Here is a 24,708-nt window from a genome sequence, read left to right as displayed (position 1 = left end):
AAGGCTGTTTAAAACAAAAATATAAAGCACAGCAAAGGGTTTGGTATCCAAATCTCCAGCTTAATTTTCTGCCAATATTTAAATTCCCAACAAAAGTAAAAATAAAGTTATTAACAAAACTTCTGGTCTTTGGCCAAAGCTACTGGCAATTTGTGCCTAATTATATTTGTGCCCAAGTGACATAAGTACATGGGAGGGGGACTGGAAATTATTTGACTATTATTATTTTTTGATATTATTACAACTATTATTTTTTTATTATATTATTACAACCCACTATTATTTTTTGATATCTAAAAGTGCAAGATGTACGAAAGCAAGCTTATACAGCATCAGCCAAAAAAAAAAAAAAAAAAACGCTTCCCATTTCATCCATCTGGTTACTCCAAATGTTTGTCTAGTTCAGCCTTAAATTTATTTTAAGCTATCAACTTCCACAACAACAGATGGAAGTCTGTTCCAGTAATCAACTACCCAATGGCTAAAGGCATATATTCTGCACATATTTTGGGAGAGCACGTACAACACATCATTGTTTGACTATTATTATTTTTTGATAATATTACAACTATTATTTTTTATTATATTATTACAACATACTATTAGTTTTTGATATCTAAAAATGGATAGTAATAAAATTAACAGTAGGGTGCTTGAAATAACTTAAACTGACAACAGTCAGATGTATAAATTTCTCTGGAATACACACCTTTGGTTGTACTACTGCTAATATGCAATTTTAAATCTTGGTGTTTCATCATTAGAAAAACATAAAGGCAACATATTAGTATTAGTGACAAAAGATGCAAGAAAGCAAGCTTGTTTTTGGTACTGGGTTTAACGACACAAGGACTACTGAGGCCAAATTGTGTCTGTTCATAGTTTATTCTCAAGCATATCGTTAGTGATGTTAAATAATATGCTATTGTACAGGCATGTTTCAAATACAGGTAGTTCTCGACTTTACGAGTTAATTCGTTCCTAGTGTGCGCTCGTAATTTATTTCCCATAGACAATGTTAAAAATAGGGGTTAGGTTATCAATAATGAAATTAGTTAACTAATTAGTTTATGTTTAAACAATGATTGATTTATCCAAAGAAATGAAAACATAGCCTGTAAAATCAAGCAAATTATAATAATAGTGAAATTATTTATGACTTACAAATGTTAAAGAATGTTTATTCTCCATTATCATCATCGACTAAATGTACACTCGTTGATCACTCATTATTGGCTTGGCACTCGTTGGTTTGTTGCACAAGGAGTCATCTTCTTCAGAAATGCTTCAAGAGGTGTTTATTTCCAAAATAATCTTCTCTTTTCTTTATAAATTTTAATAGCATGCACAAGCATTTTTTAACGGAATGCACAAATTGCAATTAACACGATTTGCTCGGAGTAACAAGTTTACGAAGCTTAAAAAAAAGTAATGAAGAGAAGATTCTGAAAATTTATTTATGTTTTTTTATACAATTGAAGATTTCAGTAAAGAGCAAACACATTTCACCATAATAACATAAAAACCCACACAATTCCAGCTATCGGTATTTCCACAAATGCAATAACATCGAGTTTACTACCCATTTATAATTGTTTGCAGTAACAGAAAAGCCCAATAAACTGGAAAGTGCAAATTGCTTTTGTTTTATGGTTGTGACTTCCAGAAATCTGCTTTAGAAAAATATCACAAAGCCGTTCAAAATTGGTTCTTATAACATATGATAACAATGAAAGTGTAGTGTGTTTAATGATTTGAATTGGTAACTAATACAATTTACACTATAAAAAAAGACCTTTTAGATAGCGAAAATTTGAACTTCCGAGGTCGTGGAATGAATCACCAAAAAACAATGTGTTACTGGGTTCACATTACGATATTTTCGCGATACGCTGGTAACGGATTAATATTGTAAAGCAGGGTATACTGTATTGTACAGTTATATGGGTAGTTTGAAATGCGGTATTTATGATTGTTTAACATTCATTTTTTGCAATTAATGAATTGCAAAAAATGATTTCGATTTTGTTGATACTTGATACTTGAGGGAAAAAAAAAAAAAAACACACCTTGTAAACCCAGGAACTGCCTGTACATCAAAAGTTCTTAAATATTTGCTTAATTTCCTAAGAAGTGAGATGTTCAATGTGGAGAGTGAATGAAGTGTCTGGTTGAATGTATGGGAAAATTAACCAGAAAATGGTGGAGCGTAAGTTGTCTGTGACAGGATGAGTACCGAGGTGGGTTTTCTCCCAATAGTAGGAAGAGATGAGTATGATGAATGTGTATAATTCTGAATCTTGCCAATACCATTTCCTCTCGTCTGTTTCGTCAGAAGCAAGAGAGCCACAGGTTTGGATTTTGTTTTATTTGGTAAAGTTTATTGTTGATGTTAATTTTCCAGATCTGTGACCATTTATCGTAGCATGCTTTTTGTACGACAGACTTGTAGTCGCTGTAAGGAACCTGATGATTTTTTGAGAGAGTGGGTTGAGGATGTTCAGCAGCAAAGTTAGCACTTTAATTTACCAAAATCCCAGAATGGCCAGGGATCCAGCAAAAACTGATTGACTGATTACCCTGGAGTTATATCACTTCATAATTGGATATAATGTTAACTGATTCTTTTTCCTTGGTTTCATTTACTACTATTTGCATAGGTTGCATAGAGTTTACATAAGTAAAGAACTCTTTGCTGTTTTTCTTTGCATCCCTTGCCAAGGATTTCTCGTAATCTGCCTTCGCCTGCCTAACCTCCTTTGTAACTTGGTTGCATATCAACTTGTATCTATCATAGGCTTCTGTGTCATGTGTTAATTTGTAAGTATCCCATGCATTTTTCTTCTCTGCCATATGCCTCATTAGTTCATCTGACATCCATTTTGGCCTAAACCTTGAACAATATTTCTTAGTTGGTATGTAAAGCCTAGTAGCTTCCAAGATAAGTTCTTTGAATGCTTCCCATTTTGAATTTGCTGTTGGTAACATCATCAGTTGGTCCCACTGTATAGAATTTAAATACTGTCTCAGTCCATCGTAGTCGCCTTTACGGAAGCAATAACCCTTCCCTTTACCCCTAATGGTAGTTACCTCTTTGAGTAAATCCCACTTCAGCACACTGTGATCACTGCCACCTAGTGGTTCATTTATCTGCAGATTCTTAATGCATGAAGAATCACTGCTGATAATCAAATCAAGAGTATTACTCCCTCTAGTTGCCTCCCGAACATGCTGATGTAGAAAACAATCATCCAATAAATCCACAAAAGCCCTGCTAGTGTGTGAGTATCCAGCCCCCAAATTCCAGTCAATATCTGGGAAATTAAAATCTCCCATTATAAGACACTCTGATTTACTGGCCCACTCTATTTCCCTGTACAGTTCCTTATTATACTCATCAGAGTCATTAGGCCTATAGCACACTCCTACTCTCAATTTTGATCTCCCAATGCTTATGTCACACCAAACTGACTCCACACTGCACTGTCCAGCGATGTCGACTGGCTTCACTTCCTTGGTTTTTATGTGTTTCTTAACTAATAGCATAACACCTCCCCCCTTCCTATCCTGTCTATCCTTTCTGTAGACGTTGTACTCGCCAAATTGCAGTTCCGCATCCCTTATATCTGTGTGACACCACGTCTCTGATATCCCAACAATATCTGCCTTCGATGTTTTGAGCAATACCTCAAATTCATCAAATTTATTTACTAATTTATTTACTAATTTATAAACTCTAGAAGGAAAGGGATGAATCAGATTGGTCCACTTGATATTGATGGGTCAAGTGTTGAGGATCCTGCTCAGGTGGCTAACAAACTAAATGAATATTTTGCATCGACATTCACACATGAGGAGTTATTCAGCGAGGGGAATGCCAGAGGTGTATTCAACTCTAGCAGTAAGTTACAGAATCTTGAAATAACTGGGAGTAAAGTGGAGGAGAAACTGTTGAAGATAAACACAAGAAAGGCACCCGGGGTGGATGGGATCTATCCAGTTATATTAAAGGAGGCAGCAAAGGAAGTAAGCAAACCCTTAGCCATAATTATGAGAGCTTCCTTGGACTCAGGGGAGGTACCCATAGACTGGAAATGTGCAAATGTGACCCCAATTCACAAAGGAGGATCAAAGGCTGACACAAGTAATTATAGACCTGTGAGCTTGACTTCTGTTCCAGGAAAATTAATGGAGGCACTGGTTAAAGACGCACTGCAGGATCATTTAGACAAGACTTCAGTTATAGCTCAGACACAGCATGGTTTTGTTAAGGGGAAGTCTTGCCTGACCAACTTGATTGGATACTATGATGCAGTCACAAAAGAACTGGATGCAGGGAATAACTTTGATATTATATACTTGGATCTTAGAAAGGCTTTTGATACTGTTGCACATGGAAGACTGCTACACAAATTGGAGCAGTGTGACATTGGAGGCAAATTGCTGCTATGGATAAAGGGGTGGTTGAGGGGGAGAAGACAGAGAGTGGTAATCAATGGACACTGCTCATTGTGGACTGATGTTATTAGTGGAGTCCCTCAGGGCTCAGTGTTGGGTCCATTATTGTTTTCTGTATTTATAAATGATATTGATGATGGTATATCGGGATTAATGTCCAAGTTTGCAGACGATACAAAGGTTGGCAGGGTTGTCAAGGACACTACTGACACTATGCTTCTGCAACAGGATCTGGAAAGGTTGAGCAGATGGGCTGAGAGGTGGCAAATGAAGTTTAACATTGACAAATGTAAAGTACTACACATGGGAAACAGCAACCCCAGAGCAACGTATCAACTCTATGGTACAACACTGACAGTGGTAGAGAATGAAAGGGACTTGGGGGTGGTTGTGCAGGCAGATATGAAGTTCTCTGAGCAGTGCAGACGGGCTGCAAGAGTAGCTCATGGAGTATTGTCAATGATATACAGGAATTTTTCCAGCAGGGATAAGGAGGTGATTATTCCATTGTATAAGGCGATGGTCAGGCCACACCTAGAGTACTGTATACAGGTCTGGAGGCCTCATTTCAAGAAGGATGTAGAGCTGCTGGAACGAGTACACAGAAGGGCAACAAGATTAGTGAATGGAACAAAGGGGTGCTCTTAAATTACAGTGTCTGGAGACTAGGCACCAGCGAGGTGATCTGATAGAGGTGTATAAAGCCTTGAATGGTTTAAGCATGCTCAATGCTGATGGGATTCTTCCTCTAGCTCAGAATAATCACCTGAGAGGGCATAAATTCAAATTGAGGAAAGACAGATGTAGGATAGACGTGCGGAAATTTGCCTTTAGCCAGCGGGTGGTTGGTTGGTGGAACAGACTTCCATCCCTTGTGGTGGAGGTTGATAGCCTAAATAAGTTTAAGGCTCAGCTGGACAGGTATTTTGAACGAACAGAGGGGTGAAGTGGAAGTGGTTTTTTTTTTTTTTTTTTTTTGGCTGATGCTGCATAAGCTTGCTTTCTTGCATCAAATGCCTCTACTAATGCTAATGCTAATGCTATTTCCACAGTAAATTCATAGTTGATACTACCTGTGAATATATCTAGTATTATATACATGGAATTATTTCCTGTACTATAAATGTTCCTTGGAATTGTTTCATATACATAGACTTTTTGCATGTTATTTCTTTTATAATCGGTTCCATAAAATGCACCTCCTTTGGATCTTAAGTCACTATTTTACTTATTTCATTGGATTTAAACCAGTTCTTTTTCCTTGGATGCACTTTCATGCAAATTTGGATAGATTATAATTATTAATTAATTAATTTATTTCTCAAAATATTTGATGATTCTTATTTACCATACTCTGATACATTTACTTTTCAGCTTATTATAATGTAGCCACCATATAATTCTTTATATATTCACTATAGAGGTCTCTATTTTCCCGCTATTTTGAATTTATTCACAGCTTACTATTAAGTCCGCTTCACGATTACTATTAAGTACCGAGCTCTCTCAACACATGCATACTCACAACCATAACCCCTCAATTGATGCTGCAATTACCATTATTAAATTAAATTCAAGCTACAAGCTCTTTCAATACGAAACTCTCATAATAGAATGGTGCTGGCTTAAAACCAACCTTGACGTTCTCAACACCAAACTTCAGGCTTCCCTTTCCCCAATTTGGAATCTCGCACGCATTAATATACCATGTTCAGCATAACATTTTGGGTACTTATTTAAAGTTCACGCCGATTCCCTATCCTTCATTTCTTTAGTGCCAACTGAAGATGTTTTTTTGAAAGTCCATCATTCACAACTATCGTCATTATTCTCATTTAAACATAACTTTACAGTTTTATGTTTTAAAACTGACAACTAGAGGATGACCCGGTGTACCTCTTCCTCCTCTGAGCTTAATTTCAATTTTTAACCCAAGATTTTTAACTTATGATTTTAGTTTTTAATTTTTAATCTGAGACCTTCTCATAACCCCCCCCCCCTTTTTTTTTATATAATTCATGCAACTAAACAGATTGTGAAGTGAGTGCCGGTTTTATTTAAGCTTTGACTAAAGTGCATATTTTCAGTCTTAACTTTCGGTATTTTAAGCTCTTGCTATTTTTAATTATAGTTTTACTTTAATTTAGTACAAAATTTTCCACAATTAACATTCTAATACTATCATATATTCAATAGTGTGGTTCATCAATTACAGTCACACGTTCAAAAATTTATATTTTCAGCTTTCCTTCCTGATCCCCAATTAGTGGCCCATTAGGCCACTAATTGGGGTATTAATATTTTATTTAAATTAATTTTAAGCATCTACAAGTGACCACAAGTAACAAGTGTTTACTGTAAAGAGTTAGTTACAAAGGGTACTAGGAAAGTTTTGCAATACAGCTTTGTTTATTTAATTTTTTCAAAGTAATTTCCTCTACATTCAATACACCTCTCCATCCTCCGAAACCAATCTTTAAACCAGTTCTGCCAAGTTTCACAACAAGTGAGTAAAGCACACTCGTTGTCCCAAGCCCGTAGAAGGTCCTCATCACTGGAAAACCGCCTCCCTTTTAGCTTCATTTTCACATGCGGGAACAGTGCAAAGTCGCAGGGAGCAAGGTCTGGTCTGTAGGGAGGGTGCTCGAGAAGTTTCAGTCCTGTCGTGGTCAAATATTCGGTGCAGGCTTTGGCGCGGTGAGCTGCAGCATTATCGTGATGGAGGCACCAGGTGTCCATTCTTGACTTTGGCCGCAGGTTCTTCATAGATCCAATGACTTTAGGCAGGCATTGTTCAGTATACCACTTAGCTGTGACTGTCTTCTGCGTGTCCAAAACGACACATTCCACAATTCCACTCAATTTGAAAAATACAGCTATCATTTTCTTCTTTACAGATCGGGATTTTCTGACAATTACGGGTGTGTTGTCATCATCAAAGACCCAAACTTTGTTTTGAGCCTTGGTCGGCAGATCGTAATAGTACAGCCAAGTCTCGTCACCTGTCACGATGTTGTTCACATACCGAGATTGTCCCTTATCAAACTTTTTTTAACATCTCCTGGCACCAAGTCACACGTCGTGTCATCTGCTCTTCAGTCAGTTGATGCGGCACCCAGAGAGAGCAAAGTTTCTTCACGTGCAAATGATCTTGCAGAATCGAACGAATTGCTGGTGCATTTAGGCCCAAAGTATCCTCTATCTGTTGGTAGGTCACTCGCCTGTTTTCGTCAAGCATTTTCCTCACAGCAGTAACGTTTTCCTCCGTAACTGACGTTCGTAGCCTTCCCGGCCTCTCAGAATCCTCCAGAGTGAAATTTCCCCTTTGGAATTCTCTATACCACCTGAATATCGTTGTACGATGTGGACAATCATCATCTAGTGCAACAGTCATTTCTTCTAAGCACTGGTCTATGGTTAAACCACGCACGAAATTATACCGCAAAACTGTCCTTATCTCATTTCGTGACCACGATGCCATCGCAAGCACTTTACACTCTCACTACTAATGAATAACTGAGCCCATCGACTTGGCGCGGCGGCTACTATGCACGTGTGAACATGTCTCAACATGCAGCAACAAGCAGCTTCCTGTGATTCATTGTTGCGTCATATTGCAAAACTTTCCTAGTACCCTTTGTATTTTGTTACAGTTTGTATATAATGTGATTTGTTTCTCTGAGCTGTACATTTATGGATAAACAATGTATTATATAGGATAATCCACAAATTACTTTACACATTCAAAGCTTTCAAAGCTAAATATCATTAACTCTTTCATTTTATTCACAGAATTTTTTTTTTTTTTTGCTGAAACATTTTAATAAAAATTTGTCCAAAAGGTACAGTGATTCAATAAAGTCATAATGTCCATGTTTGCAGATGATACAAAGGTTGGTAATGATAGTATGCTAGTGCAACATCAGGATCTAGAAAAGTTAGGCAGATGGGTTGATAAATGGCAATTGAAGTTTAATATTGAGAGTAACACACCAACTGTGCGGTTAGGCACAGGGTAGTGGAGAATAAAAAAGACCTGGTGGTAATTGTGCAGTCAGATATGAAGTTTTCTGAGCAATGCAAATGGGCTGCCAGGATAGCTCATGGGGTTTTGTCAATGACGTAAAGAATTTTGCTAGCAGGGATAAGGAGGTGATTATCCCATTCTATAAGGTAATGGTTTAAGTCAGGCCATATCTTGAGTATTGCATACAGGTCTGGAAGCCTAATTTTAGGAAGGACGTGGAGATGCTGGAATGAGCACGGAGAAAGGCAATGAGATTAGTGAGGGGAACAAAGGGGTGCTCTTACCAAGAAAGGCTTCAGTTCTGCAAATTGTAAAGTCTGGAGACTGGGCACCTGTGAGGAGGTGATCTGACTGAGATTTTTTAGGCTTTGAATGGATTGAGCAGCAAGCTCAATTTCTTCCTCTTGCTCAGATCACACACGAGGCACAAATTCAAATTGAAGAAGGACAGTTGCAGAATGATGTGCAGAAGTTTGCCTTTAGCTAGTGGATGCTTGACTGCTGGAACAAACTTCCATCTGGTATTATGAAATTGATAGCTTAAATAAATTCAAGGAAGAGCCAGATAAACTATTGGATGGAATGAACAGGTGAAATGGGAGGTGGTTTTGTGGGTTTTTTTTTTTTTTGGCTGATGCTGTATAAGCTTGCTTTCTTGTAATTTGCCACTGCTAATAAGGAAGAAAGAATAATGATCCAAAACTAAAGTCAATAAGCTGCCAAACAATAAACACATTTGAGAGTATTCTAGTCTTCTTATAAGTTGTATACCACATTCTATCACTACAAAAAAACAAAACAAAAAACTAGCCAATTAAGCTCTACAAACCAGACCTCAAAAGTCAATACAACAGCTATCACCTCAACTGAAATTGCCACGAACTTCTATTATAAGAATTTTAAAAGATTTGGAATATAAAGCATATATTTCAAAATTATATCAAGTCCGAGTTGATGACGATCCTGAAAAACTTAGTATAGAAATTTTCCTAATAAACATTCTAATGCTATCATACACAGTGGTTGCTCATAGTCATATGCTCAAAAAAACTTATATTTTGTATCCAAGAGATTGAAGAAAATGAAAATTTTCCCAACAAAAGCATTTGGCCTAAAGAGGCAATTTCCAAACTGAATGGCAATGCTAATTTCCATAATTTTGTGCTTATTGGGTGCATGTTAATCCACATGCAAACAAAGTCAAAAAATGTTCATGGAGTGATTAGTTGTTTAGGGGGGGGGGTGGGAGGTGAAATATGTTGAGAAGGACTGATTGAACCAGTCTTTTCTGAGGGCACTGTCACTATCTTATAAGGTTACAGGTTACTCCAAAACTACAGGGAAAAGATGGTGCAAGCAAATTACAAATTATTCTCTCAGTGTAAGGGAATTTTTTAATTAAAAATTCTACAACAAATGAACAGGATGCCACAAACCCAATGACTGGCCTCAAAGGTCTTCCGATTTAATCTCTGTGGATTTTTCCATGTGGTTAAGGGAAAGAAAGATTTATGTCTAAAGTAATATCTTTGGAAGGTCTAAATTTGTGTACAGCCATAAATCTTGACCTTTAAACATTCCAAAAATATTCAGTGCTGAAGAATTTTCTAAAATTAATCATGTGCTAATGACAAAAGAATGTTAATATATGTATAAAAGAATGCATCTATAAATTGAGGTGCAAGAACAAAAATTTGAAAAATTATGGAAAATGTTTATTGGTTACAATTTAAATACTTTTTTGTTATTTTTTAATCAATGATATATAGAACAGTTTTACCTTTTCTCTAGAAATACATGGAAATAAACAGTGTTAAGTGACTTATGACTTAACACTATTGCACAATTCTGATGAACTGATTTTGTAATGAATTCTGGTAACATTGTAATTAATTTCTGTTTAATTTATATCTTGTATGGATATTTAGTGTGCAGATTAAGTGTTTTCTTTGAAACAAGGATGCAAATTAACATCACTGAATAAACGTTCAAATTTTAAGAAAATTATCCATGAGTCATAATTAAATTTAAATCACTGAATAAAATTTCATATTTTAAGAAAGCTAACTCTCATCTTTAAGAAACATACTCACCACTAAACGATTAGTAATTTTGGCAGTCACAATACCAAATGCAAGAATATAGAGGCAAGGATGATTTTCATAGATGTTCTGCACTGATTTATGATAAATAATATATGCTGGCAGAATGACTAATGCAACAGGAATGAAAGGAGAAAGAACACTTGTACCCTGTTCAAATAAAAAATTTAAATAAACTGATTTAAATTTTTATTTTTAAATTTAAATTTTTTGAGACAGTATTTTAAAATTTTTTTAATAATTAAAACCTCCATTTATCCAGTATTTTCCTGGTTTATTTAAATCTTACTCTCACCTAAATCTTACTTCAATTAAAATGCTGAGCAGTATATGTGGAAATAAGTCGAACGTACAGAAAAGAGAAAGGGCTACATTAATATGCTGCTTATTTCTCAATTCATCTTTTGAGCAATTAAAGTTCAATGGGTTTAGTTTGGTTTTAATAGTGCTTCAGCTTCTGTGACTATAGTAAATAAATATTCAGTTCTGTTATTAAAGTTCGGACATTCCAGTAGAAGAAATGTCTCAGAATATAAAAGTTCAATTGCTACAGCAAATTAAATTTTTAAATTATTTTCCACTTTCAGATTGATGAATCAATGGATATAACAAATAAATCAATTATGTTAGCATACCTAAGATATGAAGAAGGACTAACATCAAAGAAGAAACTTTGTTCCACTGAACTTCAATTGACTACTAAAGCAGTAGATACATTCAATGTTCTCAATGATTATGTGGTTAAACATGACTTGGATTGGAAGGCATGTGTTGGTTTATGTATGGATGGAGCAGCTACTATGACAGGAACAACATTTCATCGAAAAATGTTGGCAGCAAAAAAAAAAAAGATGTGCATTGAACTACATCAAGTTATGAATGTGGTTAAAAAACTATAAATTTTATAAAAGTGAATTCCCTCTATTGTTTCTTTTCATTGCTGTGTGATGATAGAGGAGCTCTGTATAAACAACTACTACTACTTCATACAGAAATCTGCTGGCTCTCACGGCAAAAAATATTATCATTCACATCCGAACTTTTTTTTTCTTCATGATAAAATACCAAGTGGATGAAATTCTTCCAGAATAAAGACTGACTTGCTTGCAAGCTTAAATGACATATTTTTCAGTTCAAATGAGTAAAGCCTTTGCTACAAGGAAGCATGTTTCAAATTTTCAAATGACTGACAAAAGTAGATGCATTTAAAAAAATGTTATCAGGTTTCCTAATGCAGCATTCATTGTAGATGAACGTGGAGAAAACCCTCAATGTTCAGAACATCATCAGCCATTTTCAATCCACTGCAGGATGAAGGCCTCTCCAGCAACTTTCCAGTTCCTTCTGTTTTGTGCAATGGCCATCCATTACTACCCACAAACTCATGAATTTCATCTGTCCATCTCTGTTGTTATTTTCCAGGTTTTCTTCTAGCTCTTCTTGGGTACCATTCTGTTATTTTCTTAGTTCATCTGTCATCATGTCTTCGAGCTATGTGTTCAGAACATATATAACATTATTATAAAATATGTGAAATCCATATCTGGGCACTTTAGTTTTTGTTTTCTATATGACAGGGATCCTAGGTCTGGAAATGAGTGGGTAACAACTCCATTCAGTAATTATAAAAATAGTAATTTAATAAGACAAGAAGATATGCTTTTGGCATTTTCAAGTGATAAGGGTTTGGAAACAACTAAAAAAATCCACTGTCCTAGCAAGATTTTTGGTTGAAAGTTCCCCAGGATATTCTGAATTAAGTGAAATAGCTTTAAGACATTGCTTCACATTTCATTAACATACCTAAGCAAAACTGAATTTGACAATTACTGAAATAAAAATAAAAAAAATTCTGAAACATGCTGGACATTCACACTCCACTTCAAGTTGCAATGTTGAATGTAGAGTCTCAAATTGATAAACCTGTTCACGAAAACAATTACATACAATGTAATTGTGGGTTATATAGTAAAATTTTATGTTCTAATTTTTCTGTTTGGATTATTTAAATATATCCTGTTATTTCTTTGGTATGTATATGTTAACATCTTATGAGGACACATATTTTATCATAAATCTCAATAATCATAAAATCAAGAAATCACAAATATGATTTCTATCTTAAAATAGTAATAATAAGATAAATGTTTATAAATGGTTAATGGTACATAAACAACAAATACACTAAATAAAAGATATTCACATAATGCAACATTACTCAAATAAAACTATAACTAAAAACCATGAAAGTTTTATAAAATTAATAGCAGATGAAAGCGAGAAGATTTATTTAAATAAAAATGCAGTTAGCAACCACAGTCATATTAATTAGGAGATTATGTCCTTACTACCTTTATGCTGTTAAAACGTACTTTTCCTATGAAATGACTTTTAGCACTAGTAGTGGCATATGACACGAGAAAGGAAGATTATGCAGCATCAACCAAACAAACAAACAAAAAAAAAAAAAAAACTTCCCATTCACCTATCCAATTCGCTCCAAAAGTTTGCCAGTTCTACCTTGAATTTATTTAAGCTATCAACTTCCAGACTGACAGATTAGCATTAGTAGAGGCATATGACACAAGAAAGCAAGCTTATAATAGCATCAGCCAAAAAAAAAAAAAAAATTCCCATTTCACTCATCCATTCGTTCCAAATGTTTCTCTAGTTCTGCCTTGAATTTATTTAAGGCTATCAACTTCCACAATGACAGATGGAAGTTTGTTCCAGCAATCAACTACCTGCAGGTTAAAGGAAAATTTCTGCACATCTATTCGACAACTGTCTTTCCTCAATTTCAGTTTATGCCCCCTCTAGGTTTGTAATCTGAGCAAGAGGAAGAATCCCATCAGCATTCAGCCTGCTCAATCCATTCCAAGTCTTATACACCTCAATCAGATTTGCCTCGCAGGAGCCTAGTCTCCAGATGCTGCAGAATTTGCACCCCCTTTGTTCACCCTCACCAGTCTTGCTGCCTTTCTCTGTACTCGTTCTACCAACTCTACATCCTTCCTAAAATGAGGCCTCCAGACCTGTACACAGTACTCAAGGTGTGGCCTGTTCATTGCCTTATACAAGGGGATAATACTTTTTTTATCCTTGCTCGCAAAATTCCTGTATATCACTGACAAGACCCCCATGACCTACTCTGGCAGTCTGTCTGCACTGATCAGAAAACTTCATATCTGACTGCACAATTACCTGCAAGTATCTTTCATTCTCCATTACCCTGAGTATAACACCACCCAGCTGGTACATTTCTCTGGGGGTTACTTGCATTGCACTGTACATACCTTGCATTGCATTGTACATTGCATTTGTCAATGGTAAACCTCAGCTGCCACTTCTCAGCCAACCTGCCCAACTTTTAGAGATCCTGTTGCAGCAGCATACTGTCATTACTGTTATTAACAAACACTCCCAACCTTTGTATCATCGGCAAACTTTTACATTAAGCTTGATATACCTTCATCAATATCATTGATAAATATACAAAACAATAAAGGGCCTAGCACCGTTCCCTGAGAAACACCACTAATAACATTAATCCATGAAGAGCAGTGTCCATTGATAACTACGCTGTCTTCTCACACTCAACCATCCCTTTATCCAATGTAGCAACTTACCCTTAATGCCAGACTGCTCCAATTTGTACAGTAGTCTTCTATGTGCAACAGTATCAAAAGCTTTCCTGGAATCCAAGTACATGAAATCAATTATCACCAGTTCCTTTGTGACCACGTCATAGTATCCAATCAGATTGGTCAGACAAGACTTCCCCTTAACAAACGCATGCTGTGTCTGAATTATTACTGTTGTCATGTCTAGATTATCCTGCAATGCTTCTTTAACCAGTGACTCCATTATTTTCCCTGGAACAGAAGTGAAACTAACAAGTCTGTAATTACTCGTGTCACCCTTTGATTTCCCTTTGTGAATTGGAGATACAGTTATACATCTCCAGTCCCTAGGGGACTTCCCCCGAGTCCAAGGATGCTCTCATAATTATGGTTAAGAGTTTGCTTATTTCCTTTGCCAACTCCTTTAATATTACTGGAAAGATCCCGCCCACCCCCAGGTGTCTTTCTTATGTTTAACTTCAACAATTTCTCCTCCACTTTGCCCTCAGTTATTACAAAATCATTTAACTCCCTGTTAGAATTTGATAAATATCTGGCCCTCTCCTCCTTGAATGACTCCTAATGTGTGAAAGTAAATGCAAAATACTCATTTAGTTTTCTGACTATCTGAGAATGATTATCTACAGTCAAACCATTGATATTAAGTGGACCAATCTGATTCATCCCCTTCCTTTTAGAGTTCATATAAGTAAAGCCGTCTTTGCTGTTTTTCTTTGTATCCATTGCCAAAGATTTCTCATAATCTGCCTTTGCTTGCCTAACCTCCTTTATGACTTCATTACAGACTAGCTTACGTATATATCCCATAGGCTTCTGTGTTGCCTGATAATATATATGGATCCCATGCATTTTGATTCTCTGCCACGAGTCTCATTAGTTCATCTGACATCCATTTGGGCTTAAACCTAGAACAGTATTTCTTAGTTGGAATAAAAAGCCTAATAGCTTCCAAGATTAATTCCGCAAATGCTTCCCATTTAGAATTTGCTGTTGGTAACACATCAGTTGGGCCCATTGTATAGAACTTAAAAAATCTCCGAGACCACTGTAGTCACCTTCATGAAAGCAAAAACCCTTTCCTTTACCCCGATGGTAGTTACACCTTTAAGTAAATCCCACATCAATACACTGTGATCACTGCCACTGAGTGGTTTCTTTATCTGTAAATTCTTAATGCATGAATAATAACTGCTGATAATCAGGTCAAGAGTGTTACTCGCTAACATGCTGCTATAGAAAACAATCATCCAATAAATCCACAAAAGTCTTGCTAGTGTGCGGAGTGCCAACCCACAACATCCAGTCGATATCTGGGAAGTTAAAATCCCCCATTATAAGACACCTGATTTACTGGCCCGCTCTATTTCTGTGCATAATCGTTCATTGTACTCATCAGGGTCATTAGGCTTATAACAAACTCCTACCCTAATTTTTGCTTATGTCACACCAGACTGACTCAACCATTGCGCTGTTCACCCATGCAACTGGATGCACTTCTTTAAATTTTATGTTTCTTGACTAACAAGCATAACCTCAACCCTGTACGCATTGTACTTCCCAAATTCCAATTCAGCACTGCTTATATCTGTGTGACACCACATCTCTGATATCCTAACAATATTCACCTTTGATGTCTTAACTAGCACTTCAAATTTATCAAATTTATTTACTATATTCCTCTTATTATAGTAAATAAATATCAAATTTATTTACTATTCTTACTCTTAGTTACTCTAACACAGCCTAAGTATTTACTTGCTTCATGACTCCCAGCAGTTCCTGAAATCCCCAGCAACTTGCTTTCTGGGCTGCTGCTTATTCCAATAGAAGTAGTGTAAGAATTATTTCCACCTCTGCCTGCAGCTACTCTTAATCTTTTAGTCTGTGCATCCATCCAAGCTAGCAGATTTCCAATCCACCTGACATTGCCTCGATAGCATCAGCAAATATTCTAGTACCCTTTCTATTTAAGTGTATCCCCATCCGTGTAGAAGCAATAACTCCTGTTAACAAGCACAGATCACGGTGAAAAAAATTCTACCCCATAAGCCTTGCACAAAATCTAGAGGGCAGAGTTGACTGATAAGGATCTCATCATATACTACCTCCTGTCATGTCTGGGCAGGATTGCAGACACTTTATTTTTGATATTAAAAACGTTTGTACTGTTTGTATTGTTTGCGTTATTCCAAAAATTTTGTAACGAAAAACTGTCACGCAAAAAGTGTTATGAAAATTTGTTCTAGTTTAATTTATCTTCTACTGGACCAAATTTAATGAAATTTTGCACGGAGCTCATCTTAACTCTATACTAGAGGAAAAACATTCAAACCACTGAAAATTGTAGATTTTCAAGGATAGTAGAAAATATGAACATGTGATCAAGGAAATTTTCTCACTTAATAAATGGGATAATGTGGATGTATAGCATATCGTTGGAAAGCTAAGAAATTTAGAAAAACAGAAATATTAAGGTTTTAAAATAGAAAAAAACTTTTGGAAACTGGGAAATGTGTTAATTCGAAAAGGCATCTAGTTTCAAGTCACCTGGCTTTTTCAGATTGAATGTAATTTTTTTCTTTACAATTAAACTCCGAGGCTGGAAAAGAGTTCTGCACTTTTATGAAAACATTCTTAAACTTGGCCATGTCATCAGATCTTTCAATAAATACTATACATAATGGAACAAATATCTTTTCAATGTAAAAATTATATATCCTACTTAGTCATCATAGACCAACACTTTGAGTAACCGATATGTAATTATTATTAATAAAATAAAAACATTGTTATATCAAGATGTGGCCTGACCATTGCTTTATACAAATGGATAATCACCTCCTTTTCCCTACTTGAAAAATTCCTGTATATCATTGACAATACCCCATGACCTGCTCTGGCAGCCTGTCTTCACTGTTCTGAAAACTTTATATCTGACTGCACAATTACTCCCAGATCTGTTTCATTCTCCACTACCCTGAGTGCAGTACCACACAGTTTGTACATTACTCTGTGGTTACTGTACCCCTATACAGTACTTTGCATATGTCAATGTTAAACTTTAGTTGCCACCTCTCAGCCCATCTGCTCAACTTTTCCAGATCCTGTTGAAGCAGCGTTTTTTTTCCCTTATGCCCCCATTTGACAAAATAAAGTTATAGACTCTATGCAATCCCCAATATTTTCTTAGAAATTTTGTGAAATTCATGGAAACCATAGCCACAGAAAATGCTATTGCTGGAATTTCATCTGTTCTTATCAGAATTTACAATACTGTTTAGATTTGACTTGTTTTCTCAGTAATGAGTTTCAGACACAAAAAGGGCAGAGAAGGGCAACAAGATTGCTGAGGGGGAAACAAAAGGGTTCTCTTACTAAGAAAGGCTTCAATTCTGCAAACTGCAATGCCTGTTGACTAGGCACCTGCGAGGTGATCTGATTGATGTGTTTAAGGCTTTGAATTCTGCTATCTTTACAGAATGGTTCAACAAATGTTTCGTTCCAGAAGTCAGACGTTATATGAATTTGAAAGGTCTCGAATTTAAAGTTCTTCTGATTCTTGACAATGCTGATGGGATTCTTTGTTTTGCTCAGTTGCTCATGAGGAGGGCACAAATTCAAACTGAGGAAGGATGGTTGCCTTTAGCCAGAAGGTGGTAGATTGCTTGAACAAACTTCCAAGTTATTATATTAATACCTTCCCTAACTACGTTGAACCTTCCATCTGTTGTTGTGGAAATGGATAGTTTAAATAAATTCAAGGAAGAACTAGACAAACTATTGCAGGGAATGGATAGGTGAAATGGGAAGAATTTTTTTCTATTTTCTTTTTTTTTTTGGCTGATGCTGTATAAGCCTGCCATTATTTACCACTACTAATACTAATTCTGTTATTTAATATTGATCAATAACAATTATTCATATCTTGAATTTGGTAACAAAATATTTTTAGGCTATATTCAAAGATATTTTAAAATGTGTTAGTAAGCATGATTTTTTTTTTTTAAAGGAATATTCCAAACACGAAAGGTATGCATTAGAATCTATGGCACTTAGTACAGTGTGTGTGGGACAAAGGTTGAGAAGACAAACGATACTTGTTGACATGAATTTCAACAGATTGTAATTTTCCAAAAAATACATGTGAAGATTGTTCCAAAAAATGGAGCTGAAGCGATAAATATAGAAAAGTTGATTCAGCGAGCTTCAAGTTAGACAGCAAATGGATGACAACTTGTTTGGTAGAATTAGGAGAATTATAGATGTAATGCAGAAGAATGAATGAATTTTGGTTTTAATGGTTCAAAAACATCAAAGGTTATAATGCACCAGGAATAATTTAAATTTGCAGAAAAGTTTGAGATTTTGATAACCTATGAAAAAGGTTACCTTGTCAAAAGTTGTATATATGTATTAGTAAGTAAAAGGCAATATAAGGGTAAAAATATAAAAGAAAATAACAATACAGTATACACCTAATTCTGTTTTTGCACGAACTTTTTTTACACGAATTTGATTTAACACGAATTCAAAATAAACATTTCATTCTCTTTTTACGCGAGTCATTTTGATTTAACACGATTTGTATGAATGATGGAGGATACACTCCTGATCAAGTGTGGAATGCAGATGAAACTGGTTTCTTCTGGAAATGAATGCCGAACAGAACGTATGTAGCCAAATTGCAGAAAACCGCTGGTGGTTTTAAGGTAGCTAAGGATCGTGTGACCTTATTATTTTCCTCCAACGCTTCAGGAGATCGTATGTTGAAACCACTGCTGGTAAATCGAGCCCTAAACCCACGTTCAATGAAAGGTGTAGATATCAATAAACTGCCTGCTCACTGGATGGCAAACAAGAAGCCCTGGCTGACCACTGCTATCTTTACAGAATGGTTCAACAAATGTTTCGTTCCAGAAGTCAGACGTTATATGAATTTGAAAGGTCTCGAATTTAAAGTTCTTCTGATTCTTGACAATGCACCCGGCCATCCTGTCTTGAAACACCCAAACGTACAAATTTTATTTCTGCCACCTAATACTACATCTTTGATACAACCGCTAGACCAAGGTATAATTGCTACAATTAAAACATACTACGTAAAACGAACATTCCAACACGTTTTGGACAAACTGAATGATGAAACACTAACAGTCATTGATGTGTGGAAGAAATTCTCAATTATGGATTGTATCAATCAAGTTGGATTAGAGATAACTGAATTAAAACCAGAAACTTTAAATGCGTGTTGGAAAGCGGTTTGGCCACAATGTGTAAAAAGCAAAGATCCCATCATCCCTAATACGACTGAGTTTCCCAACAATGGCACACAAAATTGGTGGAGAAGGATTCGATGATCTATCGTTTGAAGATATTGATGAATTGTTAACCGACAAAGCCCTAAGCGAAGATGAAATATTAGAGCTTGTCCTTGGAACTCCTTATCCCACAGAACGTAGTGATTAATAAAAGGTCTGGAACTGGCCAAAAAATTAGGTAATCATTTTGTCAAACATGACCCTAATGAGGAACGCACTGGGAAGTTTCAACGTGAACTGAAGTTGTTGACAGCCTCTTACAGAGAATTATATAACGACCTAACCAAAGCATGAATGGAACGATTAATAACTGAATTCGTTCGTAAAACCGGTGAAACATCAGCACTAGAGGAGACTCGTGTTGATTTTGCTGAAGAGATCACAGAAAGAATTTCATTAATAGAGGAGGAAGACGATGTCCACAACATTTCTAGTGATGGCAGTGATAGTAATAGTAGTAGTAGTAGTAGTAGTGGCACATGATGCAAGAAAGCAAGTGTAGGAGCTTATGCAGCATCAGCCAAAAAAAAAAAAAAAAAAAAAAAAAATCACACCATTCCCTCCAAATGCCTGTCCAGTTCCTCCTTAAATTTATTTAACCTATCAACTTCTACAACGACAGATGGAAGTTTGTTCCAGCAATTAACCACCCGCTGGCTAAAGGCAAATTTCCGCACATCTATTCTACATCTGTCCTTTCTTAATTTGAACTTATGTCCCCGTAGGTTGGTAATCTGAACAAGTGGAAGGATCCCATCAGAATTCAGCGTGCTCAACCCATTCAAGGCCTTATAGACCTCAATCAGATCACCGCGCAGGTGCCTAGTCTCCAGCCACTGCAATTTGCAGAACTTAAGCCTCTCTTGGTAAGTGAATCCCTTCATTCCCCTCACCAATCGTGTTGCTCTTCTCTGTACACGCTCAAGCAAATCTACATCCTTCCTAAAATGAGGCCTCCAGACCTGTACGCAGTACTCAAGGCGTGGCCTGACCATTGCCTTATACAGAGGGACAATCACCTCCTTTTCCCTGCTAGCAAAATTCCTATATATCATTGACAAAACCCCATGACCCGCCCTGGCAGCCTGTCTGCACTGCTCAGAAAACTTCATATCTGACTGCACAATTACTCCCAGGTCTTTTTCATTTTCTACCACCTTAAGTGTAGTACCACACAGTTGGTACGTTTCTCTGGGGTTATTTCTACCCATATGCAGTACTTTGCATTTGTCAAGGTTGAACTTCAGTTGCCACTTCTTAGCCCATCTGCCCAAATTATCTAGATCCTGTTGCAGTAGCACACTGCCATTACTGTCATTAACAACCCTGCCAACCTTTGTGTCATCTGCAAACTTCGACATTAAGCCTGATATACCTTCATCAATATCATTGATAAATACACAAAACAACAGTGGACCCAACACCGAACCCTGTGGGACTCCACTAATAACATTAGTCCACGAAGAGCAGCACCCATTGATTACCACCCTCTGTCTTCTCCCACTTAACCATCCTTTTATCCATTGTAGCAACTTACCCTTAATACCATTCTGCTCCAATTTGTACAGTAGTCTTCCATGCGCAACAGTGTCAAAAGCTTTCCTGAAATCCAAGTATATGATATCAAAATTATTTTTTGCATCCAGTTCCTTTGTGACCACATCATAATAACCAATCAAATTTGTCAGACAAGACTTTCCCTTAACAAACCCATGCTGTGTTTGAGTTATCGCTGCAGTCTCGTCTAGATGATCCTGCAATGCATCTTTAACCAGCGACTCCATTATTTTACCCGGAACAGAAGTTAAACTAACTGGTCTGTAATTACTCGTGTCACCCTTCGATCCACCTTTGTGAATTGGGGACACATTTGCACATCTCCAGTCCGTGGGAACCTCCCCTGAGTCCAAGGATGCTCTCATAATTATGGCTAAGGGTTTGCTTAGTTGCTTTGCCGCCTCCTTTAAAATAACTGGATAGATCCCATCCACCCCAGGTGCCTTTCTTATGTTTAACTTCAACAATTTCTCCTCCACTTTGCTCTCAGTTATTACAAAATCATTAAGCACACTGCTACAATTTGATAACCTTCTTCCATTTTCAAATTGTAATAATTCCTCACGTGTGAATGTAGATGCAAAATACTCATTCAGTTTGTTTGCTATCTGAGCAGGATCATCAACAGTCGAACCATCGATGTCAAGTGGTCCAATCATATTCATCCCCTTCCTTTTAGAGTTTATATAAGTAAAGAAATCCTTGCTGTTTTTCTTAGCATCTTTTGCCAAAGATTTCTCGTAATCCGCCTTCGCCTGCCGAACCTCCTTTGTGACCTGATTACAGACTAGCTTATATCTGCTACAGGCTTCTGCGTCGCCTGATAATTTATATGCATCCCATGCATTTTTCTTCTCTGTCACGAGTCTCATTAGTTCATTTGATAACCATTTAGGCCTAAACCTTGAACGATATTTCTTAATCGGTATATAAAGTCTAGTAGCTTCCACGATTAATTCTTTGAATGCTTCCCACTTAGAATTTACTGTTTGTAACATCGTCAGTTGATCCCACTGTACAGAATTTAAAAACTGTCTGAGACCACTGTACTCCCCTTTACGGAAGCAAAAACCCTTTCCTTTACCCCTGACGGTAGTTACCTCTTTGAGTAAATCCCACTTCAGCACACTGTGATCACTGCCACCTAGTGGTTCCTTTATCTGCAAATTCTTAATACACGAATGATCACTGCTGATAACCAGATCAAGAGTGTTACTTTCTCTGGTTGCCTCTCGAACATGCTGCTGCAGAAAACAATCATCCAATAACTCCACAAAAGTCTGACTAGTGTGTGAGTGACCAACCCACAAGTTCCAGTCAATATCTGGGAAGTTAAAATCCCCCATTATAAGACATTCTGATTTACTGGCCCACTCTATTTCTCTGTACAATTGTTCATTGTACTCATTCAAGTCATTAGGCCTATAACACACTCCTACTCTTATTTTTCCTTTCGCAGTGCTTATCTCACACCAAACTGACTCAACAGAGCACTGTTCATCTATATTAACTGGGTGCACTTCCTTTGATTTTATGTTTTTCTTAATTAACAGCATAACACCCCCTCCCTTTCTGTCCTGTCTATCCTTTCTGTACACATTGTACTCCCCAAATTCCAGTTCTGCATTCCTTATATCTTTGTGACACCACGTCTCTGCTATCCCAACAATATCCGCCTTTGATGTCTTGACCAACACTTCAAATTCATCAAATTTATTTACTATACTTCTAGCATTGGTATACATGCAAGCATACATGCTCCTATGCCTATTCCCTGTTACCCTAACACATCCCATATACCCAACTGTCAAGTGGTCCAATCATATTCATCCCCTTCCTTTTAGAGTTTATATAAGTAAAGAAATCCTTGCTGTTTTTCTTAGCATCTTTTGCCAAATTGCATTTTCTTAGCATCTTTTGCCAAATCTTTTGCCAAAATCATATTCCAGTCGTATGCGCCGTTTATTATCAGAAAGTGAAAATGATGTGTAAAACAAATTTTTTTTGTTCATAAAGAATTTTTTTCATTTCACATGCATACAAATTTACTTTAATACATTTTCATTACATATTATTACATGTTTATTTTGTTGAAATAAAATAATAAGCTTAAAACGAATATTTTTGTGTTTTTTTTTAAATTATTTTTACTGATTTTTTAGATCCGGAACCAATCTTCTTTTCTTCCAAAAATACAATGTCTTTTTTTACACGAATTTTTTTTACACGTATTTTTCAGGAACGTATCTATCATGTAAAAACAGAATTAGGTGTACATCCAGTGACAAATTTTAATGACTAAAAATGGAGTTTTCAGAGTAAACGGACCCTTTCTTCAGCATTAAAGTGTATACAGATTCTAACAGAATCTGTATACATTTTCTTAGAGATTTCTAAGAAAGGGTCCGTTTACCCTGATTAGTTCCATTTTTAGTCATTAAAATTTGTCACTAGATGTATACTGTATTGTTATTTTCTTTTAGTCATGGAATTCAGTACCACAGGCCCTTCATCATTTATACGGTAAAAATATACTTCCTACTTTATATACGACTGTACATATTAATAGCACATAAAAAGTTAAAAACTGCTGACAAACGGTCACTGTCAGATAAAATCTGGCTGAGTGTATAAGGCACAGTCATATGGTTAAAAGCATTAAACGTGCATTGTTAAAATTGGTATATTCAGCTAAAATATGCTTGATTGATAGTACGGTGTCGATGCTCACATATAGGAGGGTCATCTGCCCTCAGCAGAAAGGAATGTATCAGATGACTGTGTCCTATACGGAGTTGAGAAAGAACAACTTCCTCCTTACAAACCCTGCGTAGGCTAGACTGCCATGGTTTGATTATAGGATTAATGTGATACAGCTTGTTGGTTACCTGTCCATGCCATGAGTCTTGCCACTGCGAATAAATCTTGTTACGGATTATTTGCCTGTAGTCTATATAGGGGGGGATTGACAGACTAAGATTATTCGACAGGGTTGCTGATTTGGTTGCATTGTCAGCCAAGTCATTTCGTTTAATCCCAATGTGGCTGAGGATCCAACAGATGCTGATATCAAAACCACCTTCATAGAGGATGTGTAACATCTGCAGAACCTGGGACAAGATTGGATGAGCAGTGTTTCTCATTGCTGATAAAGACTGTAGCATACTCAATGAATTGGTATACATAATAAACTGTTGGTGTGAAAAGTTCTAATGTGGTCCAAGGCTAACTCTATAGTGTGCAGCTCTGCAATGTATATGCTGAATTCGAGGGGAATCTGCTCAGATGTACTACAGTCAGAAAAGACAGCTGTAGATCCCACATATAATTCTGACTTTGCGTCATCTGGGTAAACTGGTGTGGTCAGAATGTTCGGCTCGGTGTTGTGAGTAGAGCTGAAGGTAGATAGCAGGTGGAGTATTTGATTTCATCCAGTTTTTAAAAGAGAAGTCAGATGCTGGGGTTAGGGCATGCCAGGGTGGAAAAGGCTGGTTGAGTGACAGTGCAACCTTGTCTACCGTGAAGTTCAGCTCTTTCAGTAACTCTTGGACACATATACCAGATGGATGGTTGGCAGCCCGACGCCTGTTATACAGATTTTT

The 24,708-nt window shown here is 36.5% G+C and overlaps 1 protein-coding gene across 1 annotated transcript in view; it reads right to left on the bottom strand.

The window, feature by feature from the left end:
• The window catches only part of LOC150077348 (cholinephosphotransferase 1-like), a 246,098-nt gene that overhangs the window by 66,290 nt on the left and 155,100 nt on the right, over positions 1 to 24,708 (bottom strand). The window contains exon 6 of the mRNA XM_090386825.1: positions 10,579 to 10,737. Within this exon, the coding sequence (XP_090242951.1) occupies positions 10,579 to 10,737 (159 nt within the window). The remainder of the gene's footprint in view (positions 1 to 10,578; positions 10,738 to 24,708) is intronic.

The sequence above is a fragment of the Mastigoproctus giganteus genome, chromosome 12 (assembly GCF_048544385.1).
Source record: "Mastigoproctus giganteus isolate SK-2022 chromosome 12, ASM4854438v1, whole genome shotgun sequence".
NCBI classification, from domain to species: Eukaryota; Metazoa; Arthropoda; class Arachnida; order Uropygi; family Thelyphonidae; genus Mastigoproctus; species Mastigoproctus giganteus.
Note: the sequence above shows the minus strand (reverse complement) of the source record. Positions and strands in the feature narration are given on the sequence as shown.